General features: G+C 47.8%; 1 protein-coding gene across 2 annotated transcripts in view; it reads left to right on the top strand.

Annotated features, from left to right (window-relative positions):
* Window positions 1–18,257, top strand: part of CDH13 (cadherin 13) — a 1,016,524-nt gene that overhangs the window by 386,128 nt on the left and 612,139 nt on the right. For both annotated transcript variants that reach the window (XM_045989377.1, XM_045989379.1), the window contains exon 3: window positions 4,185–4,393. In XM_045989377.1, the coding sequence (XP_045845333.1) occupies window positions 4,185–4,393 (209 nt within the window). The remainder of the gene's footprint in view (window positions 1–4,184; window positions 4,394–18,257) is intronic.

Below are 18,257 nucleotides of genomic sequence, written 5' to 3'. Positions count from 1 at the left end.
AGATCCTGAGCGTAGATGCGGTCTCTCAATACGCCCTTAGCTGGGATCTCTGAGAAGCCCAGAGGGATTAGTGAGTGGCCTTCAGGGGCCAGGGTGGGGCAACTGCCCTATTCCCTCTTACGCCTCAATTCCCAGGAAATGGATGTGCTGAGAACTTAAACTGTAGCGGTAGACAGGTGGACTGGGGACAGGTTCCTGCTCTCTCTGGGGATATGCGAGCGAGTCGGTCAATCTCAGGGACTCAGTCTGTTTTCCTGTAAAATGGAATATGATCCTGATAGAGTATGCATTTTTCTTGGGGCTGTATTACCTCCACGCGGGTGGCATGAAGGAGGGGCAAAACTTTGCACTTTATGTGCGTGTATAAAGCACAGAGGCACATAAGTCCACAGACACGGAGTGCATCTGCACCACTGACATCTCATGGCCGTGGTGGCGCCCGGATGGCTCAGCTGGTTGAGCACCCGACTCCCGATTTCAGTTCAGGTCGTGATCTCAGGGTCGTGAGACTCAGCCCCAAGCAGGGCTCTGCACTGGTGCCTGTTTGGGATTCTCTCCCTCTCCTTCTGCTCCTACCCCCTGCTTACGCTCAATCTCTCTCTCTGTCTCGGAAGGAAAAAAAATTTTCAATTTCTTTAAAAACCAACAAAGCAATTCATGACAGTAGTAGCAATTAGGCAAACAATTTTAAAATCCTGGGGGTGGAGGTACATAGTGAAAAAAGAAAAAGTTGAAAATGCTGCTGTTGGTTAGAATTGAGAGAAAAAGGAGAGGCTAATGTAGAGTCCTTGGCCCATGGCCTAGCACGCAGCTGCCATTCAGTAAATGGTAGATGTTGTTCCCGTTATTTGTCAAAACATTCATTCATTCAACATGCACACTGATCCCAGCTTTGGGACTATGCACGGCATTACTAAGATTAGGGAGAAAGTTAAGGTATCACCTTTGACTTCACCAATGAGCTAAGTCAAAGCTAGGCATGGGAAGCCAAGTGCTCTCGTAAATGGATGCATGCAGGGTCCGGGGAACTCAGGGGACAGCAGGGATATTCATTTCCTACCCGTCTCCCGTGCCGGGCTCATCCAAGACAAGAGTGGACGAGGGACCTTCTTTCTCAGTCCCTGCCCTTGCTTGCAGCAGCTTCCACTCCCAGCATTAAAGAGGTACAGGCCTCCAGTCCGCCACAACTAGGGTTTCATTTGCCCCTGGAGAGCAGTCGAGTTAAGTGTCATCCTCACCGACGGCCTCCTGTATGCAGAAGCGCTCTGTTCATTGCTGGAGAGAGAGGGATGGATAGAAAAATAAGATGAAATTTCTGGTCTTGGTTCTTTTTTCAAAAGGAGATTTATTTGTTTATTTGAGAGAGAGAGAGAGAGAGCGCACACACAAGCAGGGGGAGTGGTGGAAGGAGAGGGAGAAGCAGGCTCCCCGCTGAGCAGGGAGCCCGTTGTGGGGCTTGGATCCCAGGACCCTAATTAGGATCATGACCTGAGCCGAAGACAGATGCTTCACCGGCGGAGCCACCTGGGTGCCCCTTGGTTCTTGGTTCTGATGAGGAAAACAGATACATAAAACGGGGATATTGATATGACATGCTACGGAAGATCCTGTGTACAGGAAACACAGGGACCATGAAGAGGGTGTTTGGAAGAGCTGCAGAGCTGACTCTTCTAGAAAGGCCGAGAGTCAACAGGGTGAGGAAGGCAGGCAGTAACTTTTGTGCAGAGGGAGCAGTGGGAGCAGAGGGTGGAAAAGGCGGAGGCTGGAGCAGGGGTGAGTCACATGTGAGGCACAGAATGAGGGTAGAGGCCAGAAGGGAGGCCAATGGACAGCTTAGCCATGGAGGACCTTGACCACCGACATCATTTGCAACGAGGGTCTGTATTTGTATGAAGCTCAGGTAGTAGCAGGTTGGCTCTATAGTTGTGATGGGAGGGTCCAAAGCTTTCTTCAAGCAGTAAGTCTTGATGTGGCCTTCCAGACCCCACCTTTCCAGCTTATCTCCATTCTCTGTTCCTCACTTTCTCCCTTGCTCTCGTGCCCATCTCTCTGGCTTATTTGCAATCCTGTGAGTGCCACTGGACCTTTGCACATGCTGTGGCTCTTTCTGCCCGGAGTAGGTCCCCTGTTACTTACAAGACTATTGCATTAATGTCTATCTCTCTGACTATACTTCAACCCAGAGACTGTGTCGATTTACTCAACATTATAAACCCAGCATCTAGGGTTTCTAGTAAATAATTATGGAAGGAATTCGTGGAGGAGGGGAGGAAGCAAGGAAGAAAAGAAAGGGAAAGGAAGAGAAAGGCTGAAGTAGAACACCACAAATTTGTATGCCTTCCCTCACCCCAGCCCTCCCCAGCTCAGTCTGTCTTGCACCCGCCCAGAGGCCGGGGCCAGAACCAGCCAGCATCCTGGCAATCCAGCAGGCCCTGACATGTGAACAATGTGTCCCCAGTGGATGAATGCTAATCAATAGTAATGAAACAACGTACATGTCCCTCTTTCATAGTTCACCTTCAAAAACTGAAACCGGGCATGCCCGATTCATCCCAGCTGCCACGATGGTCAGAGGAAGTGAGCCAATGTCTGAGACGCCCAACAGTCCCCTTGTGCATCTGCACAAAGATGCCCCTGAAGCTGGGTGGGCAGGCCGGGAAGATGCCGAGACCCTGATGCAGAGGAGGCTCGAGGGGGCACCCCGTGGTGCATGTCAGGGCTGGGAAGGAGCCCAGCAGCAGGACAGACTGGGTGCTCGTGCCCTGGTGTCCGGGTTCCGATGGGGTTTCGGGAAGGCTGTGTTTTATATGAGGCTGAGTCTTTACATGTAGTTGCAAAAGACAAAGGGACATGGGCTCAAATCTTGGTTTTGTCATGTGGGGCACCTGCCTAGCCCTCTCTGAGCCTCAGTTACCTTACCTATAACCTGGGATCTGCAAAGTACACCTCATGCGTTGCACAGATTAAATAAGATAATGCACATAAAACGCCCAACGCTTAGCCTCGCACATGGAAAAGGTTCAATTCACATTAGCTATTATCATTATCAGCTAACATGGTCATTATCACCAGAAGAATGATCTCCCAGAGCAGAAAGATCAGCTTAGTTCATCAAATATTTATATGGCTTTAGCAGTGTGCTCAGCCCGAGGTAGACGTTGTCACCGAAGACACGCAAGAAAGTTCCTCGTGGCGATATTTTGAGAGCCCCGACCTGGAAATAGCCCCGACGGCCTTCAAGAGTGGAATAGATAAATTCATTAGAGCCACGTCCTGGAATCCTACCCAGTGGCGAGGGTTAACTGCTGTTAGTCCCAGACACACGGGTGATGCTCACAAGGGTAACAGTAAGCGAGAGAACCCAGACACAAATGAGCACGCGCTGTGTGATCCCACTTGCAGGAAGCAGAGATCTGGGTGGACAGACCCGTGGTGTTAGAAGTCAGCGTCGTGGCGCCGTGAAGGAGGAGGCTGGGACTCGTGCAGGAGGGGATGGGGAGGGCAGGTAGTATTTTGCGTCCAGGCCGCGAGGCCCTGGGTATACAGGCCTGCCTGCCTTATGAGAATACGTCAAGTTGTTCGTTCTGATGTATGTGCTTTTCCTGCACCTGTCACGCTTCAGTCAAAGGTTTACTAGACGAGCAAGCCTGTTCAGCAGAGAGCTACAGAAGCAGAAGCGGGGTGAGCAGGGCAAGCAGTACAATTCTGTGCTTGCCTACAGGAACAGCTGCTTTTCCTCTTCCTTCCCAAACACCACCTGACCTAGCCGTTTGACTGTACGAATTCTGTCCACATCTCTCCGGCCATTGCGTTAATCCGGGCCAGGCATCCTTTGTACAACACCAGACTAACTGGTATTCTTGGCCTCTCTGCTCTCCCAGACCGCTCTTTGGAGCCCCGAGCGCTGTCTGAAAAGATCCCGTTCATCCATGCACCCTCAGTGCCCGCCTAGAACATGGGTGGGGATCAAGGACAGATTTAGAATGGAGGAGGCTCCCCAGCACAGTCAAAGCCAGATGGCTGCAAGGGGGTGCCGTGGGATAAAGGAAAGCATCGTTAGATCTGGGGGACGGGGAGCGGTCACCCGCATCTGATAGTCAAAGATTTCTCCAGCACCAAGCGGCCCGACCTACTCACACTCTTCCTGTTTTGTTCACCTGTTCTGTTTTGTTTTGTCTCCCCAGTGACCTTCAGTGACTGTGAGGGCAACAGCAAGGTTCACTATGAGGTCTCAAGCCCATACTTCAAGGTGAACCATGATGGCAGCTTAGTTGCCCTGAAAAACGTAACTGCGGTGGGCAAGACTCTGTTCGTCCACGCCCGGAGCCCCCACGCGGAGGACATGGCAGAACTCGTCATTGTCGGGGGGAAGGACATCCAGGGCTCCTTGCAGGTAACACCGGGGTTTAGGATAAACCGGGTCCACGGGAATGCCGGGGTCTGGACGTCTTATGTGGAAAATGGTTCTTTGGTTTCTTATTGGCCAAGACGTTTTTGTTGCTGCAAATGACAAAAACCTAACTCAGAAAACTATCGGGGCAGGAGTTTGTGAAAACACATCGGCTCATGTGGCAAATATTTCAGGATAAGTCTGCCTTCCGGTGCGGCTGTGTACCAGTGCCCAGATATGCCATCTGTCTTGATCCCTGCCCCTGTTGTGGTTCTGCTTTCCTTCTGTTGGCTTCACTCTTAGACAGTCACATCCCTCTCTGCCTTCCAATGTGCAGATCTCAGAAGTTCTACTTCATTTTCCCCAGCTCAGGTCCCCTGGGAGAGCTCCTCTTCCTGACAATGCCGACAAAACGCTTGAAATCAAATCTCTGGCTCCCTGCGTCCACCCTCGAACTAGCCTCTGTGTCCACTGGCTAGCAATGCTGTAGTTGGCTAAGTCTGAGTCCCTGGTCTTATCCTGAAGCCAGGGTAGAGTCAGCCCCACGTAAGACATACAGTCGGACGGCGGAAGATAGGTAGTTACTTGAAGTAAATTAGTGTGCTGTTGTCTGAGGATGGGAAATGGTGCTTGGGCAGGCCAGGAGCACGGCGGCCCACTGATTTGTATCGCAAGGCTGCTGAGGCATATGGTACCGCTCCTTTGCCATGGCCTGGTGTCTGTTCCTTTCCAGATGCACACGTATGCTGATCCTCGTACCTGCGCACAGGTTGACACACTTTAAGAATGCCCTTTAGACTTCCCGATTGTGCCATCCAGAGACTTTTGCTACCGTGGACTCACCTACCCATCCTTCATCAAGAGTTTAAGGACTCTATGGTTTCTTGATGAAAGGAAAGTCACACTACAAGACCCAGACAAAACAATAGCAATAATAATGGTGTGTCCCCAACTGGGTGTGGCTGGGAGACTTTGGTCCTGCTCCATGGTCTGCTCTTAGCCAATTTTTCAAAGCGTTGATTCTCGCCGCCCTCTCCATCTGCCACACTCCCCATAACCTTGCTTTATCTGCTAATTTTGTTCAGCGGTGGATGGTGGGAGTGTTGCGAACACTGATTCTACAGCCAGGGGAGCAGAGATAGGGATGGTCTGTGTGATCTTGAAAGAATCATCAAACTCCTTCATCTGCAGACTGGTGGGGCGAAGCAGCCTGGGATGGCTAATAAGTGGCAGGTGCATTGCCCTATTCTGTCACCATATTCATGGCAGATACGGCTAATTATCCCCAGCTTGACCTGAGTATCGCTCCCAACACAGTGCTTCTGGAAGCTATTATCCATTGATCATTCATGGATATTTTCAGGGATGGAATGTATTCGCCATGCCTGGACCAGACAGACCGCACAATTTCCCTTCATATCTGGGAGTCTGAGAGCTAAGGATAGATAGCAAGCTAAAAAGTGAATCTACAGGGGCGCCTAGGTAGCTCAGTGGGTTAAGCCTCTGCCTTTGGCTCAGGTCATGATCTCAGGGTCCTGGGATCAAGCCCCGCATCAGGCTCTCTGCTCAGCGGGGAGTCTGCCCCCCCCCCCCCGCTTACTTGTGATCTCTGTCAAATAAATAAATAAAAATCTTTTTAAAAAAAAAAAGTGAATCTACAGCATGCCACTAATATTTTCCAAGAAAACAGGGTATTGATGAATACATTCAGTGTGGAAACCCACTGGCACCACAAAAGCAAGCTTTTCTCTTTTCTCCCTTTTCTCTTCAGCCACGGTCATTTTCACAGCATCTCTCTAACTTGTAATATAAATGACTTGATAAATATCTAAAGTAACAAAATTGCTGGGTTGTGTAGCACAAAGTGCTTCTTAGAAACAAGTAAATGGCACAGAGATTCACATAAGGGGGTTTGCGTGTGGGATGGGATGTATTCAGACAGACATCGTTCATCCTGATTCGAGGCTCGTCTTTAAATCCAGGACAGACAGTGTCATACTGTTTAGCTTAAAGCAGAGCAGAGGGAATTCTGGACCCTTCCAGGACAGACTCCACCTTGAGAGGCTCCGAGATGTGGGGTTCAATATAGAGACTCGGTCTTGAAGAACTGGCCTTTTGCGTCCCAGAGAGACACCCTCCTGGCAGCCAGGCCCCTCTGTCAGAGCCCATTGTCCACAAAGCCTGGCTGCCATTGACAGCTTCTTGCAGTCTGGTGGAGGCTGCTGGACCACTCACCTTGTCGGACCCCGGCAGAGAGGGCCCCTCACCTGCTGCCTCCGGTAATTTCATGAGGTTTGAAACAGGCCTTGTGAAGCTGCCCAGATGTGTCTGTAATAAAAAGTCCCAAAAAATTAAAAAGAAAAAAAAAGATAGGAAAAAAAAAATAGCTAGCCAGAGAATTCCTCCAAGGAGAACACAGTCCTTAAGAGATACTTATTTGGTATTTTGGAGGCTCTACTATGTGCAGCCAAGCGACCAGCTGCTAGGGAGGGGACACAATGAGCAAGTCAGCTCCAGTCCTGGGTCAGGAGAGAAAGTGACTGAGTATGATGAAAAAGCACCACGGCGGGCAGCAAGGCTGACTGCTGCTCGTGACTTTAGAGACCAGATCGGGCGAGGAAGCTGGGCTGGAAACAGCCGGCTCATTCATGGCCGTCACTGTCTTCTGGGCGAGTGATGGGTGAGTCTGCTGGGTGAAGCGAGTGAGAAATTATATGACTCAGAGGGACTCTCAAGTGGGTGCTTTAACGTCCCTGGTTTTTAACCCTCACAATCACCCCCCACCATGGGGCTGCTGACTTCACCCCTTCCTCCTGATGTGAAAAGTTGGCCAAGATCCCCGAGCCCGAAATGGGCAGAAATGAGAGTGAGATCTAGCCTCTCCATTGAAACATCCACTCTCTTTCCCGCCCATGGGTCTAGAGGAGGGGACACAAGTCAGAGCCATACGGTAGCAATGGAAGAAGCCAGCAAACGGAAGGTGTGCTTGGGAGAGGAAAGAGCCAGGATTCAGCGTCTGGGTGACTCCAAGATGTGGAGGCGAAGAGGATGGAGGTGGATTGGACCAGTCAGAAAACGGGTGGTCAGGAAAGGCGCTCGATTTGCCAGGCTTGGATTGCCAGGCTTGGAGTTGCTGGCTCCTGGGGATGTCTTGATAGAGATGATAGAAAATATGGGACTAGATCTTAGGGTAAACACTTAGGGAGAGAACAGTATAGTGGTAGGGCTTTGGCTTTGGTGTTGAACTCAAGTGGTTTCAAATTTCCACCCCACCACCTATGACTGTGACGTGGGACGCGTCAGCCAACTCCCTAAACCTCAACACCCTTCTCTGTGAGACGGGGGTAAGCACAGTCTGCATCACAGAATCATTCTGTTGGGCGCCGCCCAGAACACCAGGCGACCCATCCCGACAATGATGCCATATTGGAACCTCTCGAGAAAGAATAGGTACTGGGGGTTCGGTGACCTCACTGAGCCTGGGAGACAGAAGGCAGAGAATAAGGGCAGGAGGAGAAAGTGAAAGCGAAGGAAGAAAGAGAAGGTGTGTTCAGCGAGGGCACTGGGGTAACCACAGAGCCGTATCGCAGTGGCAAATTTCACACCACTGTGTTTTGGAAGGAAGGACTCTCGAAGATGAACGGAACCCCAATAAGTTCCAGCTCCGTGGTAGTAACTAGAGCTCAGATCTTTAATAACACGATGTGTCTCTCTTATTTGTACCCGCGACCCCCTTCCACCCAGAAAGTCTCGACCTGTGAAATCTTGCCATTAATAGCTTAATTATAGACTCCCAAGATGCCTCTGCATTTTGAATGGGCTTCCCAGAAGCTAGGACCTGTCTCTATAGGCAGTGTAAGAGCGCTGTAGATCAGAGAGGGCAGAGGACCACCTTAGTACCTTGTGATCTGAGAGGGGAGGTGGGATGGGTATGGAAGGGCCAAGGCTTACCATGCTTACTGGATGGGTTTCTAGCCTGGGGAAGGTCATGATGAACTCCACTTACGACGCTATGTCTGGACAGACCATAGCTTGTCCGCACCGAGTCTGCTGTCCCTCCCTGCCGGACAGCAGTGAACGGGAAGACGGCAGAGTGCTCGCCTTTATTTGTCTGTTTCTACTTTGGACAGAGGGCTCCAAGGGTTGATATGGGCATGCTCTGTTTCATTCTTTAGGCATCTTGGGCAGCGGTGTCTCCCCTGCTGTGCAGACGGGACTCATCCATCCCAATTTCACGTCTAGCATAAAGAAGTTTTTTTAAAGCATCTTTGCATTTAGTTTTTCTTCCTGACTGAGGAAATTGTAGCTTCAGTGACTGTAGATTATAGCAAGGAATACTGACATCGGTTACAGAACTGGATGAGGCCAGGCTGGGAAGTAAGAACATCATGGAGAATGGAGAAATTGACTTTGAATTCCAATCTGAGTACTGAATGAGACTGTGCCCGCCAGGCTTGCCTTGAAATGAGGGCGTCCACTCTCTAAGCAGCTGTAGAATTTTGGTCCCTGGGACCTGGACCTCTGGGTTCTCAAGAACAGAGCAGCAGATGTAAGATGTGAAAGGAGGGAGAGGTGTGGGGCCCTGCGGGCTGCTGGCTTGGAGCCAGCTCTCACACCGGGGCTATGTTTTAAGTGCAGATCTGATCACTTTTCTCCTTGCTTAATGGGACCCTTGCTCATCAGCCCTCCGGGCCCCTGGGATAATATTCTGCCACCTTCACAGTTGTCTGGAAAGGGCCGTCACTGTCTAGCGTGGCTGGTCTCTGCAGCCTTCCCTCAAGTCTGCTTCCTTTCACCTGTAGGGGGCTTGACCTGCTGAAGTGCTTGACCTCCAAGAGCTTTCCCTGCTCCCTGTGTGGAAGGAGGGTCTCCCTTGGTACCAATGGTTCTGCTCCTTCGTGGCCTTCTCAGTTTATAAATTATGCATTTATTTTGGATTCCCTGATCCCCGATAAGACCGTATAACCTCCCCGGAAGCTGGAATATAGTTTCCTTCCTATTTCCTTCTTCCCTCTCTTCCTTTCTTCCTTCCTCCCTTGGTTCTTCTCTGATGGTTCCAAGGCTCTATCCCTGGTACCCAGGACAGCGCCTGAAATATAGCTGGTGTTCGTTGAATTTCTTTTGAACAAATACCAGATTAGAATGCATGACACCTTTCACATTACTCCCTGCTTTGAACTCTGGGCCCCTCACTCCAATACTAAATCACTGTGGTTTCTTGAACTGGCCAAGCCCGCCCTCCCCTTCATACTGGCTGCTCCTCTGTCTGGATTAGGTCCCCTTGCTGTGTGGCCAGCACCAATGGACATCGCTACCTGCTTTGACACTTCTGGACCCACCAAGATTTCCCTCCCTTAGGGATGCCTCTCTGACTGTTCCCCCCAGATCATTGTTTGTTTGTTTTTTCTCCATGTTCCTCATAGAACCCCTCCTGGCTCTCTGATTATAGCACTAAATTTTAACTGCCTGATTGATTTGTGCTGGTGCCCATCTCTGTTCTGAACCCCCGAACTCAGGGACCATGACGCCTTGATTCCCGGGCCTGTACTTACCCCCTCTGCACCAGTTCCCTCAGCTGTAAAATGGGTTCACGACATTATCAACTTCCTAGAGACATCATGAGGATTAAATGAGTAAATATGCACAACGCATTTAGGACAGTGCCCAGCACAAAGTACACGCCATGACCATGCCAATAATTCCTCATTGCTGTACTATCAAAGCCAGACGATAATAAATGCTCAGCAAATGAGCCTGGCAAATCGAGACCACCCAGCCCTCCCTCCCCTGCCCATCAGGACCAAATTCTATTCGGTCTACAACCTGGAGGGCATGTAGACTCCCACGTGAACTTACATCATCACCATTTCACTCTTAGGTGTCCACTGGGTGTGAAACTCGGACTAGTCTTCCAGGACTCTTCATTTCTACAGGTCCACTCAATAAACACCAATAGACTGGGGAGCATTTAGAAGTTAGTTATGCACAACTCACGCCTGTTCACTAGAAGTCCATACGTGGTATTCTCAGTAAAGGGAAACTGGTCTCTGGATGAAGTTGCTTCATTAAATGTTAAAAAAAAAAAATCCCCCCCCTTTTTGCCATGTAAAACATTCCCCCCAAAGTGAAACGGATAGAGAAAGTTATGAGAGACATGAAGAAGCTGAATGTGTAAGGCTTTGTTTATCTTGGTGGCTCACCGTCACTAGGAACCTCTTCATTTAAAAGACACAAATTTGACTCCTAATCCAGTTTCAAGAATTAGGATGGAATTAGTTCCTAAAAGGTAAAAGGAGCCATCAGAAGAAGGAACGACTTGGAAGAAATAGTTGTTTTGTTTTGAATGTTTGAGATAAAAATGTAAAACACGCCACTGACAGCCCAGCTGCCCAGGCTGCACACTGTGCTCATTCTGTCCCGCCGCCCCGCTGGCGGTCGGGGCTGCAAAACCACTGCGCACTGTCTCGGGTCCACGCGCTGCGCGCCTCGCAGGACTGCGGGTCTGGGGGCTCCAAAGCAAGGGCTGGAATCCTACATCCCCGCACATATGTGTGCTCTGTGACATTCACCAAGCTGTGCTTGATATGAAAGCATACCCGGGAGGAAAAATTAGATTAGGTTAGATCCCAAATTGGGATCTAATCACACATTTAATACTTGCCAGTCATGTGACTCTGAAAAGTCACCTAAACCCTTTGAGGTGGTTTTCTCATCTGTGAAGCGGGCGCTGTATGGATACCCAGCCTTGTTTAGATGCCAGCATGGAGTGCACGAAAGATTTCTTTTTTTCAAGATTGATTGATTGATTGATTGATTGATTGATTTATTTGACAGAGATCACAAGTAGGCAGAGGCAGACGGCGGGGGGGGCGGCGGGGGGAAGCAGGCTCCCTGCTGAGCGGGCTCAATCCCAGGACCCTGGGATCATGACCTGAACCGAAGGCAGAGGCTTTAACCCACTGAGCCACCCAGGCGCCCCCACAAAAGATTTTTTGAATATCATGCCTAGCCCGGTGCTACCGGAGGGTCTCAGTCACAGGCTGTTGACTCTTAACGGAACTATTCGGGCAGTTGCTGTAACCTCTGTACATTTCTCGCCCATCTTTCCTGATCGCACACGCTCTAGACTAAAATATTTTTGCACATGTGTAACTGAGATAAACTCCAGTTTTATCAACTCTGAGCCACCCATTTCAGTCCCCGTTTGCTTGGGGCCTTACACCATCCAACCTCCCGGGCCGCTATCGTGCCCCATGGAGGGAACTTGGTTTGTTCAAACCATCCCTGAGAAATCAAGCCCCCAGTTTATGGAAACTGCCTTGTTGGAAAATCTTATCACATTGACTGGGAGTGGCTTGGAGTCTGTCCAGCGGGTCCACGGTATCGATCTCGCTCCCATGAAATGTGTTTTACGACCATTGCAGTAGAGAACCAATCTCGCCATTTACAGTGGCCATAAAGGCCCCTGGTAAAGCTGTGGGTAGACTCTGATTTAACACCTGTGGTGACTTCAGAACCCCGTGTAGGATCACTCCGCATGGCAAAAGCTTCCCCATTACTATTAGGAGAATTAGTGTTCATTAGACTGTCGCCCAAATTAGGGAAAAGATGTAGCGTGAAAATTATGGTACAGATCCAAGAATAAGGTATTAGGCTGGTACATTTGACAAATGCCTAAATTGTTCTGTTTATGATTCTTAGCTCCGGGATACTATTCAAATACAGATAAAAAGACATCCTTTGATTCATTAATTTAAGTATATAACAGATTGCTTTGTGGGTCAGAACTAAGAAAACTGTATACTGAAGATTAATTTTAATTAAAATGCTTGGGGAAAAGTAACTGATCCCACAAAAACTCTACCTTACTAAACCGTTTCCTTTTGGCTTGTGAAAACCCAATATTTCGTGGTTGTGCCGCAGTATGGCCCAACAGGAAAATCATGTGAGCCATGCATGTAATTTCAAGTTTCCTTGTAGTAACGCATACACACACACCCCCAATATACACATGGGGAGTTGAACTTCATAAACATAGATTCTGTGTGTCTGTGTGTGTGGGCCAGAGAGAGAGACTTTAACCCAGCATATATATAACACCCAATAGATATAACATATAATTTCTTTAAGACGTTATCATGTCAACAAGTAATCAATGGGAACATTATTTCTGCAATTTTTCTATTTTCCTATTTATACTAAACCTTTGGAATTCGGTGTATGTTTTCCACTTACAGAACATTTTAACGTAGATTAACTGGATTTTAAGTGCTTACTCGCCGCAGGTGGAAAATGTCTTCCAGCGGGACAGGGTTTCTTCCCCAGAGACATTTATGTATTTTGAAAGAGGGAGGGAAAGAATCACTTGCTGAGTGCCTACCGCCTTTAGGGCACGGTCTTAGACGCCCCAAGCACGCGTCCGTTTCTCTGATCCTCATAGCCGACGTGTGCCGCTGGCGGTCCGGTTCCGACCCTGCAGATGTGTCTTCTCAGCCACAGGTTCCTTTTATCTCAGACTCTAGCTCATTCACCTTCTTGGTCCTAGAGTCTGGGGAAAATGCCTTACATTTATTTATTTATTTTAAAATTATGATTTACAAGGTTGTTTCCACTGCGTCCTATAGACTTGATCCTCACGACAGGGGCTCGAAGCAGGTGGTGTTTCTGGTGTTGGATGAATCAGGAAACTGAGACTCTAACCAGTAGGAGGGTGAGTCTCGGGCCCAAGAGCTGGTTGAGCTGTGCCCTCAGGCCTCCCATCTGCAGTGACTCCCTGGGTCCCAGGTTCGAGACGCAGCTTGCCTTCCGACGGCTGCTTGGGCCTTTTCAAGTAAAAGCAACAGAGAATCATCAGAGACAAATTTTCACCTGGTCTCTTGGAAGGAATAAGACACTATGACGGAATCACGTTTGTTCTGGGCTCCCCTGTCTGGTCTTACTAGCCTGAATCAAGTACGAGAGTGTTCTAAGTGTAAATGTTGGGGTGACCGCCTCTTTTCAAAGCCCCTCTTAGCTGGCACGTGAGGATACCCGGTCTCCGTGGCTCTGTCGGTGAGGCTGCGCTCCTCAGAGATGAAATGGCACAGGGAAATTCAAAGTGATTAGAAACGTTTTTTACAAATGCAAAAGCGAGGAATGCCTGGGTGGCTCAGTCCGCAAAGCGGCTGCCTTCGGCTCAGGTCATGATCTCAGAGTCCTGGGATTGAGCCCCATGTCGGGACGGGACCCTGGCTTGTCAGGGGTCTGCTTCTCCCTCTCTCTCTGCCCCTCCCCACACTCATCTCTCTCTCTCTCAAATAAATAAATAAAACCTTTAAAAAATAAAAAATAAAAATGCAAAAACAAACGAGAATTTTGAGGACGTCTTGGGTAGGTGGACAAGACACGTGTTGTCGTGACACGTTTTAGAAACTTTCCTCATGAATAGAACCATTGGAAACAGGACCTAATAGAAACGGAGCAATATTTCCAAATGTAAATGCCTCTAGGCTCCTCTGTGAGAGCCTGGTTCTCATTTCTGATTGAAACAGACGAAAAACTCCACACAGCCTTCGATACAGACCCTAGCTTGTCTCCATTTAGTTCTTTGGTTTCAATACTCAAAAATTAGGGAGCAAAGGAACAGGGAGAAGATGTCCTGTTCATTCCATCCCCAGCACTCGGGTCAGTCAGATGATAGGGTCTTCACCCAAACCGTTAAGGCAGAAGCCTGAACATTCGGAAAAAATATCAAAGAAGAGCCATATGGCCCCAGTCACCCCTCTGCTCTCATCCACCGGCGATGGGTAGATGCCTGTGGGCTGCTGATCTCTGTGGCTGGGCTGGGTTCCAGATAAACGCGAGGGCGGCAACTCCCTTTGGGACTCACTATCGATGCTGTTTGACCTTTGACTCGATTGTTTCGGGCAAAGCCAAGTGTGGTGTCAGGGTTTCACGCAGACAAACAGGAAGCATTTTCCACCTGTGCCCACAGTCTAATCTCATCAGGGTTTGTTAACAACCTGGATCCTGTTAACAGAAATAGAACTGCCCAGGCCTGTCCCCCCTGGGGGTTGCTACAACAACAATGTCAAGAGTACCGACATCCTCCGGGGGTCCAGGAGAGCCTGACATTTTCTTCTCTCTGTCTTAATAAGACAAGAGATAGTGACAGTCACAAAACAAATATCATGTGTGTGTAGCCATCCAAATATGATGATGTTTTTACATCATCATCATGTCATTTTTACCAAAAAAATAGATTTTTGTTAACACCTGCTCTTCTTTCTCTACATGCAAAAAAAAAAAAAAAAAAAAAGAATCAATTCTCAGAAAAAAATGCTTTAAGTAATACCCCATATACAGTCTCAGAATTTGACATGTCTGTGGACTCACACATAGCAGAGAAAATTCACATGCTGTCAAAGATGGCATCTTAAGGCTCTTGGCCAAGTCTCAGTCTCTAGACCGGTGAACACAGCCAGTTGGGGAGGCTTTTAAACAGAGAAAGAGCTCCCCTATGGGATGGAGTAAGACAAACATTCCAGGGCTGCCCAAGGCCAAAAGGGCTTAAAAAATTTGAGATCTTCCATGAATGGAAAAATATCTTCCATGAATGAGAGTCAGCCTTAGGTTGGACTGAGCTCACTGCTCTGATCCTGCTGGTCCCAGTGACTTCCCTCCTGTCTTATAATTCATAAGGGGCAACATGGGATCTTCTCTTTGGTTCAATGTCTTCTCCACCAGTAAGAGAAAATGGGCCCTAAGATCCAAGAGGGGGCTCTTCCTTCCCCTGACGTCTACACAGTTTCTCCTGCCTCCCAGCTCTCTATGGAGATCAGGTAGTCTCTCTAATTTTCCATCTTTTTGCAGCAAATCCTTTTGACAAAATGTGTGCATTGTCAACCAACCCCTCTGTAGGTCAGGAAAATGGGGCTTCTGTTGATGGCAATTTTTTACAACCTTTTCCTTTGAAGTCACAAAGCTATAAACAGTGGTAGTTCTCCAAGAGACTCACGGACTGGTCTGAATAACCAACCATGCTATTTCCGAAGGCTGCCCCCTGCCCAGCACTCTCACCAGATGTCTGCGCCTGCCCCTATTTTTTTTCAAGTCGGGGCCAGGAGATTTAAGACAGCGAATCAGGATGCATTATTTTCTTCCTTTCATTGTCCATTCTCACGAACCCCGGTTAACACACATAATTGAGGGTCGACTCCTTTTTTACTCCAAGTTTCTTATTCAATTTGGAGCTTGTTAGCAAAGCCTAAGCTGTGGACATGACCATCAGTCTTTTTGCCTTGTTTTCTCATGACTTCCTCTCTCACTCAGACCTTCGGATAATATTTTCTCTAAAGAAGCAAAAAAGAAAGTTACGAAAAAGATCCAGAAACTGAATCAATGAAAATAATAATAATACTAATTTCGCCCCCATGTTTTTTTTTTCTTTCAGATTCTGTATAGTCTTACTATTTTGGTGTCGGTTTATAAGGTAAAATAAAATCATATGCTCCATAAGGATAGAAGCTGTAACTGACTTGCTCACTGCTATGAGTCTAGCACTTACCATAATACCTGGCATTGAAAACACTCATTGAACAAATGGCAGAAATGGAATGGCTCTTGATGTTAATAATGCTGATCATAGCCAGCATTTATGTAGCTCCAACTGGGTGCCAGCCACCCCTCTCAGCGCATTTCCTATATTAAGTCATTTAATCTTTACAGAAACTCTATGAAATAGCTACTATTACCTGCATTTTACATGTTCATTTTAGATGAACAGAGTAAGACTAGGCAAAGACCTTGACTTGTCCATAGTCCTATACCTAGAATATTTTGGAGCCATGCTTTGTGCTCAGAATCTTCAAAAAAGCATTGAAGAAAACATCTTGTGCCTTTTTTGGTCAAGATAGAGAAATATGAACTGAGTGTTATTACCAAATATTAGTAAGGTAAATTGAGATGGGTTGAAGAGCTGCAACCCAAAGTCCTGAGAGGTCATCCAGTCAGCCAAGAGAATGGTTTCTATGCATGCGGCCAATGGCGCTGGCTGACTGAGTTCATCCCCAGTGATGGAAATAAAAATATGAAGACATGGCTTTTAGGGTATTACTCTCAGAGCTCTGGGATCCTAACTGCGTGATAGACTCCAGATTCAAAACCAACTCAAGTATCTGTAAGGATGGGCTGAAATTAGCAAGGCAATACCAGTCCGTATGGATGTGACGCCCCATTTGTAGGCAAACAGAGTTCCAGAAGGCAGGGTAGGGGTGGTGGAGAGGACGTGGTTGATGAGGCATTCACTTTTATGGAGCCAGAGCAACTCCCTCTCTGCACACTCTTGCTTTGACTGCTTCTCTGCCATTATTCACCTTTAATTTATTGTTCATCTCCTTGAGCACAACTCCAAGACTTTCCCATGTGTCCTAAGCAATAAGCCCTACCCCACTGCCTACAATTTCCTGCAGCCGGCCTTGGTTTCTCGCTGTATAAAGTTTCTCCCCTCCAGCTTGAGCTTTCCCAATCCTTCTTGCATCTCTACCCACCTCCAGTCTTTTCCTTCTCTCGCAGAGGAAGGATGCATCTTTGATGCATCCCTTCACTGTGCTCTCGAAGCCCCTCCTTTGTACTTCTGTTTTCATCATGTGCTGCCTTTTCTCTGGTATACCTTCCGTTGTTTCCTGCTCTCTGAATCCTCCCCCTCTTCAAACACGCTCAAATCTCCCCAGATTGAACAAATTTCTCCCAAGCCATTGCATCTCTTATCACTGCCCTTCCCTTCACCCATCTTCTTGAAAGCATAGTCTTCACTCAACCTCTCTACTTCATCACAAGTTCACATCTCAGCGCTCCGAAATGGGGCTCCCACCCTCAACACTTGGAAGAAATTGTTCTCTTTGGAAAGTCATTGAAATTGAGCTAGTGGGTTTCCTTAAAACTTTTTCTTAGCCCTAAGCCCACTCGAATTCTCTAAAGCATTTGGCAACTTATTTTTCATTTTTTTAAGTTTTATTTTATTGAAGGGAAATTCATTTAACATGGAATTAACCATTTGAAGTGAACATAGTCATGACATTTAATAACCCATGATGTCGTGCAACCACCAGCTCCGTCTAATTCCAAAATACTTTATCATGCCTCCGCAAACCCTCTTCCTCGTCAAGTACTTGGTCCTCACACCTACCCTGCCCCCAGTCCTCGCAACCACTAATCCACATTTCGTTTCTGAGAATTTACCTGTTCTGGATATTTCATCTAAATGGACACATGCAATATGGTGACTTCCTTCTTCTACTTAGCGTGAGGTCTTCATTGTATGTACAACGTATGTACATTGTGTGTTGTGTGTATATTGTGTGTACATTGTATGTACAATGTGGACGAAGCTTCGTCCACATTGTAGCGGTGTCAGGGCTTCATTAGTTTTCTCTATGGCTGAGTAACAGTACTTTGTTCCTGAGTTGTTTATCCGTCCGTCCGCTGATGGCTGTTTGGGCTGATCTGCCTTTCGGCTGTTATGGATAGCGATGCTCCGAACATTCGTGTGCAGTGTTTGTTTAAGTACTGGTTTCCAGTCCTTTTATATTTATACCTAGGAGTGGTTGCTGGGCCATATGGTAATCCTATGTTTAACTTCTTGCGGAGCTACCAAACTGTTTCCCACAGCAGCAGGACCATTCTGCATTCCCATCGCAGCATTTGGTAATTTTGAAATGCTCTCTCCTTTGCCTTCAAAGACACTATACTATCCTTGTTCTCCCACTCCTTCTATATATGGCAACCCCTTATATTTTTCCCCCTCTATCTCCTCTTCCTTCTCTTCCTGCCATGGGAGGTACCCATCGGTTTTCTATTTCAATTCTCCTCTTCTGTCTTCTATCTCTCT

The sequence above is a fragment of the Meles meles genome, chromosome 19 (genome assembly GCF_922984935.1).
Source record: "Meles meles chromosome 19, mMelMel3.1 paternal haplotype, whole genome shotgun sequence".
NCBI classification, from domain to species: Eukaryota; Metazoa; Chordata; class Mammalia; order Carnivora; family Mustelidae; genus Meles; species Meles meles.
Note: the sequence above shows the minus strand (reverse complement) of the source record. Positions and strands in the feature narration are given on the sequence as shown.